The sequence below is a fragment of the Tetrahymena thermophila genome, assembly GCF_000189635.1.
Source record: "Tetrahymena thermophila SB210 genomic scaffold scf_8254630, whole genome shotgun sequence".
Classification (NCBI taxonomy): domain Eukaryota; phylum Ciliophora; class Oligohymenophorea; order Hymenostomatida; family Tetrahymenidae; genus Tetrahymena; species Tetrahymena thermophila.
Genome location: NW_002476399.1, coordinates 92,274 through 110,780, shown reverse-complemented (window position 1 = coordinate 110,780; position 18,507 = coordinate 92,274). Strand labels below are relative to the sequence as shown.

General features: G+C 22.8%; 6 protein-coding genes across 6 annotated transcripts; 2 read left to right on the top strand and 4 right to left on the bottom strand. All coding sequences in view use genetic code 6, as the record gives it.

Annotated features, from left to right (window-relative positions):
• Positions 1–548: 548 nt before the first annotated feature.
• Positions 549–1,870, bottom strand: TTHERM_00758890 (hypothetical protein; the record flags this gene model as incomplete). The annotated part of the gene is made up of 2 exons (XM_001016972.2): positions 549–1,730; positions 1,787–1,870. The coding sequence occupies 2 exons, from the start codon at positions 1,868–1,870 to the stop codon at positions 549–551; spliced, it is 1,266 nt and encodes a 421-aa protein (XP_001016972.2).
• A 1,178-nt stretch (positions 1,871–3,048) lies between these two features.
• On the top strand, positions 3,049–6,814 carry TTHERM_00758880 (kinesin motor catalytic domain protein; the record flags this gene model as incomplete). The annotated part of the gene is made up of 8 exons (XM_001016971.2): positions 3,049–3,109; positions 3,182–3,381; positions 3,431–3,612; positions 3,971–4,231; positions 4,294–4,460; positions 4,523–5,666; positions 5,723–5,771; positions 5,945–6,814. 8 exons carry the CDS (start codon positions 3,049–3,051, stop codon positions 6,812–6,814), a joined length of 2,934 nt encoding a protein of 977 aa, XP_001016971.2.
• A 417-nt stretch (positions 6,815–7,231) lies between these two features.
• TTHERM_00758870 (chaperone DnaJ) lies at positions 7,232–7,805 on the top strand (the record flags this gene model as incomplete). The annotated part of the gene is made up of 4 exons (XM_001016970.2): positions 7,232–7,350; positions 7,404–7,498; positions 7,553–7,683; positions 7,740–7,805. 4 exons carry the CDS (start codon positions 7,232–7,234, stop codon positions 7,803–7,805), a joined length of 411 nt encoding a protein of 136 aa, XP_001016970.2.
• A 301-nt stretch (positions 7,806–8,106) lies between these two features.
• TTHERM_00758860 (hypothetical protein) lies at positions 8,107–9,717 on the bottom strand (the record flags this gene model as incomplete). Its single annotated transcript, XM_001016969.3, has 7 exons — positions 8,107–8,210; positions 8,273–8,479; positions 8,538–8,713; positions 8,773–9,047; positions 9,230–9,349; positions 9,433–9,497; positions 9,675–9,717. 7 exons carry the CDS (start codon positions 9,715–9,717, stop codon positions 8,107–8,109), a joined length of 990 nt encoding a protein of 329 aa, XP_001016969.1.
• A 1,175-nt stretch (positions 9,718–10,892) lies between these two features.
• Positions 10,893–12,907, bottom strand: TTHERM_00758850 (tetratricopeptide repeat protein; the record flags this gene model as incomplete). The annotated part of the gene is made up of 2 exons (XM_001016968.2): positions 10,893–11,940; positions 12,225–12,907. 2 exons carry the CDS (start codon positions 12,905–12,907, stop codon positions 10,893–10,895), a joined length of 1,731 nt encoding a protein of 576 aa, XP_001016968.2.
• A 1,354-nt stretch (positions 12,908–14,261) lies between these two features.
• TTHERM_00758840 (dual-specificity kinase domain protein) lies at positions 14,262–16,670 on the bottom strand (the record flags this gene model as incomplete). Its single annotated transcript, XM_001016967.3, has 3 exons — positions 14,262–15,026; positions 15,170–15,678; positions 16,142–16,670. The coding sequence occupies 3 exons, from the start codon at positions 16,668–16,670 to the stop codon at positions 14,262–14,264; spliced, it is 1,803 nt and encodes a 600-aa protein (XP_001016967.1).
• Positions 16,671–18,507: the final 1,837 nt, after the last annotated feature.

Genomic DNA, 18,507 nt, shown 5'->3' with positions numbered 1-18,507 from the left:
TATTGATTTGCAGAATAAAAATAAAAATTAATGTTTGGTTTATAAATTTTAATTATCATAATTTTATTTTTTCCATTTCATATTAATTGTTACTATTGTTATTTATTTATGAGCAGTTTCTTAAGTGTGAAGTTGTTTTTTAATTATTTTTAAATTTTTATAAAAGAATTTAATTAAAATAACACACAAAGTAAATTTAATTAATTATAGTTTTAATTTATTTGTTTTGATATTAATACCATCATTGAATGAATGATTAAAAAATGTAATTTTATTCCTTGTAATAATAGATTAATAAGTTAAGACTTTATATTAAGTAAACTAATTTTTTTATTTAATTTGATAAATAAAACAACTAATTATTTTTTAACCAGTAAATCTCTATTTTATGATAATTTAGAAAACCAACCTTTACTTATTTCAGTAAGAATAAAGTTAATGAGAACTATTAAGGAAGAGTAAAAAATATTTTTTATAAATTAAGTTAATTAAGTAAATTGAGCTAAGTAAAGTACTAAAAAGCTGTATAGATTTATATTTTTGCTTATTCAGAGAATCTATTGCTATCTAGGATTTAACAATTTATAACCACACTATTTAACATGCATTTAAATTTATCTTTTTAGGTATTACTGATTCAAGTAATTTAGATTTTCTAAATTAGGTTAGTAAAATTTTTCAATAAATGATTAGGAATGAACTGAGTACTCTACATCTTCAAACATATATGAGAGTTCTTTATTAATGAAATCATTATAGGAAAGATCTTTTCTATTATTTAACAATTTTTATCTATATTCTATTAGTCTTTGAAGCTATTTTAGATCAACATCAAATTCAGTAAATAACAATAAAAACTCCTTTTTCTATTTTGGTTAGTTTTTAGAACCACTGTTTATTATTATATTGCTCTTCTTTCCTTACACTTTAAGAGGAAATCCATCATAAGTAGTTATATAGAAATCTAAATCATTATCAAATTATTCATATACATTAGTTTTTAGTCCTGAGAGAGATTACTTCATAATTTCTTCATCATCCTGATGTAAATCTATCTACTAGTGCCTCAGGAGCGTCCTAATAAAATTATCATTATCAATTCCTAACAAGTCTAAATATGACTTGGAATAACCGATGTTAAATATATCAAAATCTTTTTTTTCATAATTAAGACTTCCTATTGCATATTAGAATATTTTATTATCACTAACTTTGGCTTATTTCTCAATAAATTCCATACATAACTAAATATATTTATTCTTATCTTCTATCTGATTTATAAACTATTTTTCACTAAAGTTTATATCAAAAGTTTACTTTTAATAGTCTAAAAATGATTTCAATGTATTACTATTCTGAATAAAATCCTTGCAGCTATTTCGAGACATGAATTTTATAGCGTCATTAAATGAATATTATTTAAATTTATTTTCATTAAATATTTAAAATTCAATAATATCATTGTTTTTTAAGTAATTAGATCTGCATGCCTAATAATTAGAATAACCAAAGCTAAAATGATTCAAACTATAGCAAAATCTGATTATGCCTTTTGATGAAATGCTTAAACCATGAGTTAAAAAAATGTTATCTTATGTATCTATAGAATCAATAATTCTTTGAGTTTCAAATTTTACTTTTTTCATTTTGTTTTTAAAAATTTTCTTCTTTTTCTATACCTTTTCAATTGTCAACTAAGTTGAATCATGTTTTTCTTCATGAATATCAGTCTTTTATTATGATAAAATACATATTTACTATTTATTTTGTTGATTTTTCTATTTACACTAGGTTAACTTTTCTAATCAGCATTAGTAAAAAAACTATCACAATTTAAATTGTCTTTTTTTATTTCGCTTCTCAGGATCATTTTTATAAATGTGTTTAATTATTAAATTTATTTGTATTCCTTCAATATTCTTGTGGATATTAGCAGAATGCTTTATTACTATTTTTTTTACAAATCAATTTACTTATTTGATGAAATTAAATCATCAGAATTTTTTATAATCCAACAAAATTAAATCTATTTATTACTCAAATGAGAATGTTCCATTATCATTAATATGAATTCTATTTGTTTATTACATTAATTTGAAAATACAAATTCTCTTGCCATATAAATAGGATTTAAACTTGAACTTAATTATCATTTTCATTACTTAACTCTTGAATACTTTAACAAAAAATAATATATTGGAATTCCAAAAATTAACTTTTATCACTAAGTAATTTTTATAAAGCAACTACATAAAAACATAACATTACAATAAATAAATATCAACTATTTGATATATTAAATAGTTTTACAAATGAAATTAGGACATTTTAAAAAATGTTTAAATTAAAAATACATTAAGGTTCATTTTATAATCCAATGTATTTATTATTGGATAAGAACTTAATATTATAAGTAAAATAAAATTTCATTTACTTTTTATATAAGTTTTGAAAATAAATATTATTTCTCTTACAATAGAATATAATGTCAAAAATATTAGTAATTATTAATTTAATTTGGAATTATCACTTAAATCTTGATTATTTTAATAAAAAATAACAATTTTAATTTCCAAAAATTAATTTTAATAAAATACGTACTTATGCTTTATATAAGATTAATTATTTTATTTATTTAGTTAGTTATTTTGTGATAGCAAATGAAATTAGAACATCTTGAAATTTTTTAAAGGTAGAGATAGGTTAAGGATCATAATGAAGGAATAATATTAGATCAAAAGTGACATTAACAATTTATTTGTAAACATTTGAAGGAATTTTTGTACTTTACATATGAGTTTCAACTATTAGCTGATAAAGAATGTATTTTGGGTATTCAATATATAATATGTAAAAATATAAGGTGATTTTACTGAATGAATGCCTAATTAATAATTAATACATTGAGTTATACAAATAATAGAACTTAATTAATTTTCAATTAAGCAAACGACCAAATTAAAAGTGTTTATTAAGCGAAAGTCTACCCTAGATTTAACTGTCCTTCTACATTGAAAGTTAACCTAAGTTAGGTAGTTAGTTATTTGCATGATAAAGCTAAGCTAATCTAAAAATAGCGTTCATAATAATAGCAATGATCACATAATAGGTAACATTTTTGTTAATTTTTAAACAATATTTATTAATATGTTAATTATATTAATTTAATGTTTTGATTTAGAAAATAAGCTTAAAGGAAAAGAAGAGATTTTCATATTAAATCCTCCTAAAGCCTATTTGGGAGGAAATTAACCTCATAAAGTTTTTGTAAATATAAAGTAATTTTCATATGAAGAAAAGCAAAATTTGCATTCTTAAGAAAGACCGTCTGTAATGGTTGTAAATCCTACAACAATTACCTTCAACAATATCAATATTGATGTAAAAAATATTCACTTACTGATTGGTATTATAAAATTACTTTCAATAGCCAAAAAAAAAGAAAATTGTTCAGAAAGAAAAGAGTTATTCCTTTGATTTAGTTTAAGGAGAGGAAGTAAATAATCAAATGTTTCACAAAAAAGCGATTAGCCAAATTGTATAAAAATTTTGTGCTGGAGTAAATCAATCTATCTTAGTTATTGGAGGAGAGGGATCAGGAAAAACACAAACGTAAAATAACAATAACTTTTTAATCAAATAAAACTCAATTTAATTCTAACTGAGATATTTTAGAGTGTCAATTTTATCAAATACCTTCATCATCAAGATCAATAATTCACTTTTCTCTTATTAAATTAAAAAAATTATAATGGTTTCTATTTTATTTTTAGATTATTATTTTAAAAATACCATTTTTAAAATCAAAAGCTTCAAATAAAAAAATAAAATTATTGATTTCTTTAATTTACTTTATAGAAGGTGATTTAGACAAAAAGGAAAATCTACTTCCTTTCATGTCTTAGATAATTACAGATAAAACATCATTTAAATAAATTCTTAAAAATGAATTTAAATTTTTTAATAATAGATTGGTTGGAGGTATGAGAGATCCTGGACTTTTTATTTTATCTTTAGAAGAAATATTTGAAATCCTTTATCAAAGTCCAGATAGAGAAAACACAACTTTAAAAATGAGTATGTACTATAATCATGATGCTTATTTTTATGATCTTTTAGTTAACTCTTAATTTCCTCATAAACTCTATGAGAAAGAAAATGGTGAGGTTTTTCCTTTGGGAATTAGCGAAGTCATTGTCACAAGCTTAAGAACATCTCTAAAGATTTTAAAGTAAATTTCAAAAATTTGTAAATTTTTTTACATTAAAATTAATTTAATTTGCAAACGAAAAGAATAGGACTTGATAATATTGAAAACAGTGAAGAAATAAAAAAGTAAGGAAACATAGTTATCAATTTTAAATGCGAAAAAAGCGAGAACATTTTGGTCAGCCAAGACACAGTTTATTCCAATTTTAAAATAATTAAAATAAGTGATGGAGCTTATCAAGAGATTTTTAGTAACATGATTTATTTTATACAAAAATATTTACAATTAAACTGTCTTTTCAATAAATTCAAGATAACTCAAAAAATGAATGCATGGTATCAAATCTCATGAACTGCTTGAGACAGCTCTCTAAAATGAGCAATAAAAAAAAGAATGCCATTATTCCATTTAGGAAGCATATTTTTACTGAGTATTTAAGAGAAAGTCTTATAGGGAATTCACAAACAAGCATAATTTGTTGTTTAAGTAATACCTAAAAGAGGGTTAATGATACATCTAATGTTTTAAGATTGGGAAACGCATGCAAAAAAATATTTACAAACCCAAAAGAAACAAAATACTCCCTTTCTTAGTAGTAGAATATTTACAATGATATTTTAGAAAATATTGGTAACACTATTTCAATTTGGCTGAAAGAGTTTTGGGGAGAATTAGAGAAATCGAAGCATAAAAGATTGAAAATAATTTTCAAAATATTGAGAAACCTCGAAAAGTATTTATACTCCCTCCTTGATGGGTTAGAACAATAAATTTAAATTGATTTGATAAAAAATGCTTTATTTTCAAAGATTTTAGATATGCATTGCAAATTTTACTCTGAAAGCATAACGAGCGAAGATATCAAAGAGTTTTTTATAGCCAAAATACAAGTATATGCTAAGAAGTAGCTAAATGATTAATTCGAATAAATATATCCAAGCATCCACTTTGTACTAAATTAGCTTGAAGAAGGAAAAGAAAAATTAATTAAAAATAAAAATAAATTATTCACCTTTTTCAGACATTATTCTGAAGTAAAAAAAGTAACTTAAAATGGAAACTTAAAAGACATTTAAAGCCTTGTTCCACCTGATATTAAAATAACTTAACTTCTATTAACAAATGTATAAAGCCTTACGAATCTTGATATTGAAAAAATGGGTTTTTTACAAAAACTTTTCACTAAACTCCAAGAAATTTGTGAAAATTTAATTGAAATGAATTAATACATCCCTTAAAATGTAAGGATTGACATATAAAACTGTTTAAAAGATTATAAATTTCTTGAAAAAACACTTATAGATGAAGGTGTTTATTAAATAGAGGAAAGTAACATCAACTCATCAAGAATATCTCATAGGTTCAACAATTCTTTATTCAAGTAAAATTAAAAAGCCAGAAACAGTACATTTAAACTGCAGCACGATGTCTTCTCTCGTTCGAGAGTAAATTCTCAGTAAATCTATATTAATCATTGTTTAAATATATAAATTTTTATGACTAATTTATCAGATAAAGTGAGCACAGTATAAGCAGATAAAATTCTTAATTTGAGCCAGGAGTAAATAAATTTTATTATAAATTAAATATTTATTTATTAATAAAAAATAATCACTTCTTTTTAATAGCTAAATTATAATAATTTAAGGAAAAAACATTTTAATTAATTAATTCATAAAATAAGCTTAGAATTAAGAAAAAAACTTTGAAAAATTTTTAATTTATTAAATTTAGATACTTTAAAAACTGGATAAATAGACTTCTTAGTGCTATAATGACACTTAGAGTGAGGTGAGTAAAGAAGAAGAAGCTGATTTAGAAAAATCTTAATCCGATTATTACTTGAATGATAACTCCAAGCTAACTTAATTAAACAACTCTTAGCTAGACAAATCAAATATAGCTGAAAAGCAAAAGCTTATTTATGACAAGTTGGATGCAAGAAAAATTAGGGATTTGCAAATAAAATTAAAAATAATTCCAAGAGAAAAAGATATATTTGTCAATAATACAAAACTTTCTTTTAAACGTTAATCTGATCCTAATGCATTAAATTTATTTACAAAAAATTAGAATTATAGACAAAATACATAATTTACTTAAAGCTATTAGAATGAAAATACAAATGAATACTATAAGGGTCTATTATCAAACAAATAAAATTATGCATATTAATCAAATAAAAAATCTCTTAAAACAGACTCTATGCATGCAGCTTCAATCTAAGATGCAATCAAGCAGCACTAGCTAACTAAACAAGAAACTATGATGATGTAAGATTATGATAATGATAACAAGCTCATAGAAAAGATTTTTACATGCAATATGAAATACAGTAGTATGTACCAAACAAATAAATAAAATGGCAACATTTTCCTAACATAAATTAGTAGAGATAATAAAACATCAAATTCTTCTTCATAAATATTAGATAAGAATGTATTTTCTCATAAATAAAGCATCACTAGTCTCAATTTCAATCCTTCTGATATTCCTTCTATGAGAAAATACCCTCAGATGTTAAATACAGTTTATTCTTATAAGCTCCCCACTCTTTCAGAAAGTATCAGCAAAGAGAGTATTAAAAAATTCATGAATCATTGAATAAATATAAAATAGTAGTTTATTTATTTGTACATAAAAATACAAGTTAAAATTATTTTATCTAAATATACTAAATATCATTCACCATATTAATATCAAAAAATAAATCCAGAATTTAAAAAGTATAATTCAATACCTATTCTTATAAATAACAAATGATGAATTACTTTTTTTTTAATTTTTTTACATTTTATTGTTTAGATATTTGAGTTGTGTTTAAATTAATCAATTAGTTAATATTCATTATTAAATCAAATATTAAATTGCAAAATATTATAAAAGATTGAAATTTGATAAAAAAGTATTAACAACTATTTAAATATAGCCAAGTAAATTTATTTGTTTGTTATTAACATCACTTTGATAAAAAAAAATTGATAATATCTATAATTTAATTTAATTTATACATTAAAATAGATGGCTACTGTTAGTAATTATTATGAAATTTTAGAAGTTAGCATTGATGCTACGTTTGAGGAAATTAAAAAAAGCTTTTAGAAAAAGATAAGATAAGAGCATCCAGATAAATCTTCAGAGTAACTTAAAGTTGTTGCTATTATTTAGTTAGCATTTAATTATTATAAATTAGCGAGAATAGCTAAAAAATAGCAAGTAAATTGATTGAAGCGTATAAAGTTTTAAGTGATGATAACTTAAGAAGCGAATATAACAAATAATATGAATGTATTTATTATTAAGTATTTGTTTTAAATATATTAATAATATTCAAATAAATAGAATAGCATTAAAAAGCTAATAGAGGTTAGTGCTTTGATCAGATAAACTTAGAAAAATAAAGCAATTTAATTGATTATGAATGTGAATAATGTGGAGAAATTAATACAATTTAAATAGACTCAAGAAATAAAGTAATTATTATTTTCTGAAATATGTTTAAATTCATTTTTTTAAAATAAATTATTAGGATGAAGATTTTGTTATAGTTGAATGTATTGGATGCAACCTTAAACTATAAATTAACTTGAAGTGAGATATGAATTTATGACTAATTATTGGTCAGCATAATAGTTAAAGTCATTCAAAAAAGTATTAAAATAAAATTATGTTCTCAAAAAAAATAGTAGTTATGCAAACAACATATTTAATAGAATATTTATAAACAAATGATAAATAAACACAAAAATACATGTAAACAACATGTTTGGCTCTAGAAAAAGTTATGAAAGAAGAAATAATTCCTGTAAAATTAAGAGCTTGATAGTAAAATACAACCTAAAAATAATATTTAATACAAGTAATTATATAAAATTTAAATGTATTTTTTATCTTTTTCATCTTTTAGTAACTGGTTTATTTCTAATTAGAGTAACATCGGTTCTTACATGTCTAAATTCTCCTGGTTAATTAGTTCTTTTTTAATCAGAGTGTTCTCCAGCTTTTATATTTTGTTAAAATTTATCAGTTTAATTTAATGAATTAATGTGTAAAGCAAATTACATCCTATTGGTAAGCTGGTAGCTATGTCATGCTACTAAACTTAACTCATATTATTTTTATAAGTAATCAATGGATTAAATGGTGTAAATCCTTTTGTTTGATTTAATGTTTGATTTTTTATAAGGTTATTTTCAGCTACTTGTAATGCTTTATCTTTGTAAGGCAACCAAGATCTTTAAATTGATGTATTATCTTTTGGTTCTTATTCTTTAATTATTTTTATTTAAATATTTTATAAAACAATCAAAAGATATTAAAAATTTACCATTTTTGTATTTTTCTGCTGTTAAAACTGAAGTCATTTTAGTGCTCTGTTGATGAACTGGTCTTTCATTAGTACCAGCAAAATGATTAATCTTTTTCTCAGATTAAGCAATAATCTAGTGAGCAGTTTCTTTTAAAGGTCTGGAAAAAGATTACTAGTAAGTGGTCATGCCAAAGCTTTGAAAATAAAAATTAATTTAAATATTTTTTTAAGCTTTCATAAAAAGGTTACTTACAATTTTTCATGAGTTTCAGGGAATTTTTTAAAAGTTGAACCAAAATCTGAAACATTATTTGGTACTTGTCTTTCTTTATGAATATGTTGCGAATTAGTTTGATTCAACAAAGAATACTAATTAGCTTTAAGAGTTTAAATTTGAGTAGGATTATTTTCAGGGTATTTCTTTTCAGCTGTGTAATGTTTGTATAATTATCTACAATCTCCAAGGTTATAGTAGTTATTAAGATTGATTGGGTCATATGAAGTTCTGTTGACAGATCTGAATTCTTTCTGTAATAAAAATAGAATATAATAAAAATGACAGAAAGACAATATAGTGCAAATTATTGGTTATTAATTTTGAAATAAAACTAAATTTTATGATTTATTAATAAGATCTATTAATATATATTTATATGCACTATATTTTTCTATTTATATTTTAAATTATTATTAAAATTTATTTTTTTTACAAATCCATCGTCTGCAATAACTCCCTTTGTATCCCAAGGTAAGTTTCTATTAACTCTAGAAAGAGGAATCAACTTGTTAGTATCAGAAGCAAATGAAATTGCAGCTTCTTCTTCTCTTACCTTTACATAAAGATTAAATTCAATATCTAAACCATAATGTGAAATTTTTTATATTCTAAGATAAAAATGAATCTAATTCATACTGTTTTTGTTTAAAGATTTTCTCTAAAGGGTTAGTTAGGAGCCAATCTTTCTTCATACCAATTACCTACATTTAAATAATATTTTTTTTTCAAAACAATCTTTTAAATAAGCATAAGAATTTATGATATCAACATTAAATTTAATTTAATATCAGCATTGCTTATTTCAAATTTTAATCTCTACTATCAGTAAAAACTCTCTTTTTTTTCTTTTAAAATATTTTGCTAAATAAAATTATTACCCATAAGAGCTGTAGAAGTATATTTATCACATGCTTGAGCCATTTCTATAAATAAATCTACTTTAATATTATTGTGTAAATAAATATTTTGCTTTAATAGTTTTATATGTTTGCAAACTAAAAACAATCAAATAGTTAGATAATGTATTTTACAATAAATAATTAATTCACTAATTAATTATTATTTTTCCTTTTTTTCTTGTAACTTGAAACGATCTTTCATCAAAAGTTATAATAAAAAGTCATTCATTTTGCAATGATACAAAAGCAACTATAAAGTATAAAACATTCATCCATTCATTTACTTTTGAAGCAGTAAAAAATTTTTCTTCATACAAAAAACTTGTAAAATTAAATATATAATTCATTTAGTATTTAAATATTCATTCATTTAAGATTTATTCAGAATTTGCTCAAAAAATATTATTTTGATATAAATAATTTTAATTATTTTAAATTTAAAGAAAATTAGTCCATTTTAAATAGCTAATTAAAATCTTATTTTTTTACCTCCAATTATTAACTACTTGGATACACTTTAAATTCTCAAAAAAAAAATATTTCCTTACTTTATAAAACTTTATAAAATACAAATTTTTAAAGAAATTTATTTAAATATTATACCTTAAATAAATGACCTTAACTTATGAGAATTTATTATAAATAAAAAAAACTGATTAGTTATGATAAAATCATGAAAAGATTTTTAATAACACCAAAAAATCAAAATTTAAATTAAATGTGAAATATTTTCAAAAATTTAATAGTTTATTTATTTACACTTAAATAGCAAAATTTTTTTTAAAGAGATTATATAAATTAAATATTTAATTCTTAATTTTATATTTTTGAATGAATTAATAGTAACAGCTTTAATTTAATTTTTGCTAAATTTTAATGAATTATTAACTTTTTTAATATGCAAATAAGGTTGGAGATTTATTTATTTGAGAGTTATAAATGGAGTGATTAAATTATAATTACATAAAAATATAACTACTAATTGCTTGCAAAATATGAAGTGATTATAATTTAAATTGAATGATTTTTATAAATTTTAGATGAGATTATTGATAAATTTTGACTAAGTTATTTATATTATTTTAATAATTGAATTTTTTCTTTTATATTTTTAACGATTTGATGAATAAGTGATGAATTCTTTTAAATAGAATTGAGTCTTATTGGTAAATGAAAGTAAAATTTGGTTTAGAGTTATCATAAATTAAACACATCAAGAAAATACTACTATGCTTTTTCAATTGCATTTTGATTTATTGGCGTGTATTAAGTTTTTATTAGGTATGAGTTTTAATTTTCTTGAAGATTCATTGATGAACCTATATCTTCATTATCGATGTTTGAAATTATTGACAACTGAGAATTGTTTGACTAATTAAGAATAAGCTTGTAAAGTGCAAAGAATTACAGTTGTACTTAAGTTGGAGCTATAAAATTAGTGAAGAGCTTTGCGAATTGTATATTATCTAGATTTTATGCTATAGTGGGGAAATATTAGAAATATTTAAAGCGAATATTTTGGATGAAGTCAATCACAAGAGAAGGCTTAAAGAACTCAGAGTATTTATTCAGTATTTTGACTGAGAGACTTAGCTGATCGTTGATTTTTTCGTAAGTTAAGTTAAGACTAATTGATAGATTCTTAAGAGCGTATTCATACTACTCATTAGAATAATAAGAGCGAGAAATATAAAAGTATATTAATTTATGTTAGGATCTATTTTCTAAAGCCTTGAAAAACCAACGTAGTGCTTCTAAATAATCATCTGAATGTTGCAGGTAATGAATACCTATTTTAATCATTACATCACTGTAGCAGGGGTTGCACTTAGAGCATTTTTCATAGTATGAAAGTCGTTGATTTTCAGGAGAAATATCACCTAATGTTTCATAACATCTAAAACACTTTTTATTGATTGTAATTCCTTTTTCAAACATTTTCATAGCATTTTTTGTGTCCTTCATAATTATGTAATGGTCTCCTTGCATTTTATAGCACAAACTATCGTTGGGTCTATTTTTGAAAGCTCTCTCCAAAAAGCTTCTTGACTATCTTAAGTCATTTAATTTCACACATAAATTGAAAAGACGAAACATCACATAAGTATTAACAGGAATTATTTCTAAACATGATTTGAATGTTTCAATCGACTACTCTATTTTTCCTAAAGCAGAATAAGTTTCAGCCTACATGGTATTTATTTCAAAGTTTTTATCTTAGGTAAGAGCGGCAGCTGGCTATTTCCTATTTTAGTAAACAAACGATTAATAGATTGAAAATAAGCATTAATTATTTTATCAGAATAAATATTATTTATAATTGAATAGACTATAAGTTATTTGAGTTATTATTCAATAATACAAGTATTGATAAAAATTTTTTATTTTATTTTGTTGTAAATGAAGACTTATCTTTAAATAATTTTAGGACTTTCTCCATAAAAAAGAGAAGAGAGTTGATTTAAATCTAAATAGAAAAAAGTTCATATATTAAAGTTAGAAGAAACTAATGAAGTAAATGAAGCTTACAATTCCTAAATGAGTGATAAACTGTTCTTGTATTGCTTCAATTTATTATATGCCATTATCATTATAATTTAAGAGTCAAATTTTATTTGTGCATTAATCAGTGTGCCTTAGGAAATAATATCATTTTGGATCATTTTAATACAGCTATCAAACTGGCTATCTAAATATTTTAAAATTGCTTTGGCAAAACAGAGAGATTCGCTAGTGATTATTATTTCCGAGGCTACTGATTGGCTCATGTTATTGTTATTGTTATTTGAAGTACTTAAATTGTTAACTTGTTGTTGATTTGATTGCTAATTTTATAATGACTAATCTTTTTGCTAAGCCTTTAAAGCAGAAGTGTTATTGTTATATTTCATTCTTTCTAGCTATTGCTGCAGTTCTTTGCCCATAAACCTTGCTTTTGCTTCATCATAAAATAAAGTTTCCTTAATGTAAACAGACTTAGTTAATACATCTTCTGTAGAACCTGATGGAAAAAACTTTTAATAGACTTCATCAGCCCTGTCTATTTCATAGAGTCTCAAGTATGCCTTCAAAACTAATCTTAGTCCTTCTTTTGACCTAGGATGGAATTTGAGCTCCTCCTTAAGTATTTATATGCACTTTTGATAACTCCCATTTTCGAATTCATGGTTCGCCTTCGACATCTAACTCTACTTATAAATTTTATTACCCATTGCAACGAATCAATAATTTTGTATATTTTAGTGTTTAAACCAGCTCAGAAAATAAATTTGCTCTTTAAGTAGTATGAGAGCAGCTAAATACTTATCTTTTTAGTAATATCTTAAAAAGTTAGTTATTTAAGGATATAAATTGTTTGTTTGTATGTATGTGTTTGCTATCTATGTATTTATGTATTTATAGGAATAATTAAAATAAGATAATTATCTGCTGATCGCTATTGATAGTTAAGTTATTACAATAAATAACTTCTATTTTGATTAATTGTGTTTTATTAGATTTTGTTTCACTCATTTAATTGATTTATTCATTCACAAAAATACAAAAATTGTATCTGTTTATTGCCAAAATTTCTATTTATTTACTCTTTCCATTATCATCATTATAAATATTATTTACTCATTCACTCACTCACTCTTTTTATTGATTGATTAATTGATCAATTGATTGATCTCTCATGCATAAGTATATATAGATTAATTGAATTGTTTTCTCATAAACCATTTATTAGTTCAAGTCTCCATAAATAATTTAAAAATACAAATCACGCATGACAAAACATACAAAATCAAAGTTCCTGGATCATCAATTATGAAATGACAAATAAACTTCATCAATCATTCGAAATAAATTAAATAAGTCCACTTATTTATTATTTATATTTTTTAAACATATTCATTTACTATTTAATCAATTCTTTAGCCTGTTGAATTATTTTTTATATTTATTAAATATAAGCAAGTGCATATTTATTTTTAATAATGAAGAAGAGCACTGACTAATTTTATTTATTATAATTATTCGTTATTTTACAATTTTAATCCATAATTTTAGTAATTTTTATAATTAATTAATGATAAATTTGATCCATAATTTTAGAAGGATTGCAGTTTAAGAGTTTTAGGATAACTCATCAAATGTTAAAAACATTTAAAACCATTTAAATTTGATTTTCTGGTAAAAATAAGACAAAACTATAAAGATAATAAATAATTTGGATTAAAAAATTAAAACAGGGGTAAATACAACAGCAATAATATTATTAAAAAAATTAAAAGCTATTATGAGTTATTATAATGAGTGTAAAAAAGAATAGATATATGGATAGATATTTACTTAGATTATGGATGATACTTATAGTAACAAAAATATAGTATCAATAAATTTGTGGGAGCAATATGAAATTTTTATAATGTATGTATGTATTTCGTGCTTTTATTTATTAAGAGCTAATTGGAATAATAGAATAGATTCAACAATTTATGTATAATGAAAGAATCAATTAGTAATTAATTTTATTCACAAATTGATAAAGTGTTGATCCTATTGATTGACACTTTGTTTAAATCATTATTTATTTTCTTCTACAGTCTTTAGGTCTTTAACAACTTCGTCTAATAGTTGTTGCTCACTTTTATTATCGTATTCATCATAGAATTCGTGGAAATCAGAGGAACTAATATCTTCTTCTTTCCATTAGAAAGTTTGTTGTGGATTTTTACAAATGAAAGTATATTTGATGCATTACAAGAGTTCTCTCTTCTTGTTAGTGGTATTAGGTACTAACTTGAAGGCTTCATCTATGAATTCTTGCAAATTAGATTTCAGGATTTTTTAGAAGTTTTGGTCATTCATGTTTAATTCTTGGTTTAATATGCTGAAGAATTCCTTAATTTTAGGTGAGTTTTCTATCTTTTGCAAGAAGTTAGCAGCTCTTACATAAACTTCCTAGAAATATGGCTTGACATATTGTATGTCTTAGCGTATCATTTAAAGTGTTTCTTAATACTCTTTGGATGAGATATAATTCTTCCAGTGCTCGGCTGGGAATTTACTCTATTATGTCTTATCCATCATGCAGTCAATCAAGTATTAGAAGCCAATCAGTTGATTTTTCTATAGCAAGAATATAATTCTATAAAAAAGATCTTCAGGCATTTTAAGAACTTGTTCTTTGTAAAGCTTGAAGATCATGTTAGTTGTAAAGTTGACAAATATTCCTAAGTTACGATCGAAAGTTAAGTAAGAATCGATCTTCATTATTTGATCTCTACGTTATTTCTATTGTCTCTATATTTCTGCTACCTTTTCCATATTTATCTTATCGCTAGACTATATAATTTTATGAAAAAATGATTAATTATTTTAAAAGTAACTCTAATTTTTATAGAAACTAAAATATTCTTATTTTTTTAGGGATATCTTTTGATAAACACAAATATGTAACCGACTAAATTTTAAATTCTAAAAATTACTTCTTTAACTTGCAATTCGGAGGTACTGTTATCTTCGCCAACAGTAGTGAGCTCCATGAGATTGTCCTTATCAGTGTTGAAGGCATTTATTTGCATCTTTTTATCTACACCTACAACTCTGATATTATTAACATAATACTCGTTTCTAGCTGCTGATTTATACAAAGCATTTGATTCTAATTCTATTTCTGCAAGATGTCTAGTTACTTCTTCGTTATCAAACTTAATGATTTTGTGTTAAAATAGCTCATCCCAACTAATTCTTTCTGAATCCTCGTAGACAAGCATTCTGCGAAGCATGTCCTTTACAATTTCAGAGCGAGGAGGTTGCTCAGGGAACTCTAGAGGTTTCTTTCTGATATTCTCAAGCAACTCATTTGGGGTTTTACCAGTCCAAGGAGTTCTTCCGTAGAGGAGCTCGTAAAACATCATTCCCAAAGACCAAATATCACATTTACTAGAGAAATATTCTTCAGCCAATATCTAAGGAGACATGTAAAGGGGAGTACCTTTTTAAATTAATTTAAAATGTTTATTATTAATTTTAAATCACACAATCCTCCTAAAAAAGATAAATTAAGTGAGGATTTTTCAAATTGAATGCAGTCTAAACTATTTCCTAAAATTATATTGATTTAGGAGCAAAACTCTAATTTATGAGCATAGTTCAACTAATATTTATGAAGACTTGCTAAAAAACATATTAAGAATAAAGTAGTTAATTAAGCCATGTTATGTATTTATTTGCTTAAATGCTTTAATTATTAGAAATTTTATAGAAAAAATAAATTATGATACTATAGTTATAATTTATGTTCAAATAAAAAAACTTGATTTTATATTTATCACAGTGTTTTTTTTGTTTTGTTTTATTATTATTTAAAGCAAGCAGACAAGCAATTAGCAAGTAGACTGATTGCAACTAAAAAATTTAATTGGTTAATTAATAAGAAATAAAGAATATAATTTTACCTAAGTAAGTCATTTTAAGTTGATTATTCATTCCTGAGCAATCAAGGGTTCTTGCAAAACCAAAATCTGTAATATGGGCAACTCCTTTGTGCAACAAGATATTAGCTGGTTTAATATCTCTATGGATGATGTTATTTTTATATAATTCCTTGAATCCTTCGCAAATCTATCTGAAGTATTACACAGCTTCACTCTCAGGAAGCTTACCGCCACGCTTTTCAAGAAGCTTTTTAAGATCTCCATCAGCACAATATTCTAAAAACATATACAAATTATTTGTTGTTCTTGTGGCGTAGTGCAACTTTACGATATTAGGGTGATTAATTTTTTGCAAAATTTCAATTTCTCTTCTCAATAACTTAATAAAATTGCTCTCTGAGGCTACCTTCTATAAAGAAATAATTTTGACAGCAACTTGTTAAGCATGGTTATCTTTCAAAAAACCCTTAACAACTTAGCCAAAAGCACCTTAACCTAATTGCTTGTTGGTACAGACTATGAATTTATCTATTTGCTTATACTCAGACATCTCTTCAATTTTATTCTTCCTTTCTTTCTTTTCTCTTATTTATTTCTCCCTCTTTTCTCTTTTGAAGAAAAAAATTATGCAATTGATATATAATTTTATTTAATTAATTGTTATCACAATAAATTATCAGATTTATTGACTACTAAGCTCAAGTAAATGAATTTATCTTAGGATTCTATCAATAATCTTTTCTTTCTATCAATTATTATCACATTTTTTGAATTATTATCTAATAAATGGATTAACCTGATAATCATACATTCTTTACATTCTGAGCTAGCTAAATTAGGAACAAATGAAAAAAAAAGTTTCATGTTAAAATTTATTAAATTTAGAATTATATTCCATAATAATTTGCATAAACAATAACTTAAATCATCCTTGTTGCTATTATTTCGAACCAAGAGAATCTAAGTAAATCAACATAAAAAACATTTAAACATAATAAAAGCAAGCAAATTATCAATTTTATATTCTATTAATATGAAAATATTATAATTATTAATGTGATGTTTTTAAATAATCTGTCATATTAAAATTTTTAAAACTAATTTTTTAATCATCACTTTTCTCAGTCTATTATTAGATCTATTTGGGATATAAATCTTAACTACAAACATCTAAGCCCTTCAATCTTAATTTAAAGCATGGTGTTTTTATTATAAATAAACTTATTCTACAAATTGTTTAATTTATATTTATCTGTTATTCTTAAAAATCTTATTTTAAAATAAAATATTATTATATTTATTTTGAGTTTGAAGATTTTACGGATGGATTTGTTTTAAAAATTCTATCTTGAAATTAATGATATTTTGATTTTAGAAAATTTAAATTTTTTTGTTTCAAATTAAAAATCCTTATTTCATAAGTTTTAAATTTGTGAATAATCAAGATTATTGAAAAGAAACAAATATCTTCATATCTTCTATTTAATTAATGTTTTAAATATATTCTAAATATTATGATAAAATAACTTGTTTTCACAAAAATAGTTCTTTTTTCTTGAAATTAAGTAGCAATTAGTTTATAAAAAAGGAAATAAAATATATTAAATGTTCTTAATATGATAAAAAGTGAAAATCATAATTTTTTTTATATTTTATTAAATAATTATTTATTAAAAAAATAATTTTAAAAGCAATTTACAGGTAAAAGTTTTAAAAAATATTTATTATTGCTTAACTAGAATTTTCTAAAAATTTTAAAAACCATTTTATATTTAATAAATCTATAAATATTTTTGCTAAAACATTTTTTTAATTTGAAAATAAATACATAATTACTAAAACATGTGTATCTCATAACACTAAAAAGTGCAAAAGCAATCTAATAATTTAATAAACTATTACTGGAATATAAATGCAGCATATTCAATAATTTAACTTTTATAGACCTTAAGAATGAAACTTTAAAATATTATTTGATCATTTAATATTTATTAATTATTTTGAAAATTTAAAAATAAATAAATAATTTAAAATACTGACAACTATTTTTAGCTTATTTAAATAATCTAGAGCAAATAAGTAAAACCCTAAAAATTTTTAAAGATATAAATATTATAAAATTAACTAAAACTGACTTCACAAGTATTTTTTATTTACTATTTTTAGTTTTAAGTTTATTCTAAAATTAAGTTTAAAATAACCTAACATTTATTTTTAATCTTTAATATATATTTTAACAGAAAAATAAGAAAGAATTAGATTTTTCTCTTGAGCTGTGCCCAAAAATTGGATTTTAGAGATAGAGAAATTCAATATTAGATTATTAAAATATTGATATCTATCAATAATAATTTATATTTTTTCTCATTCATTCATTTTAGGTAAAT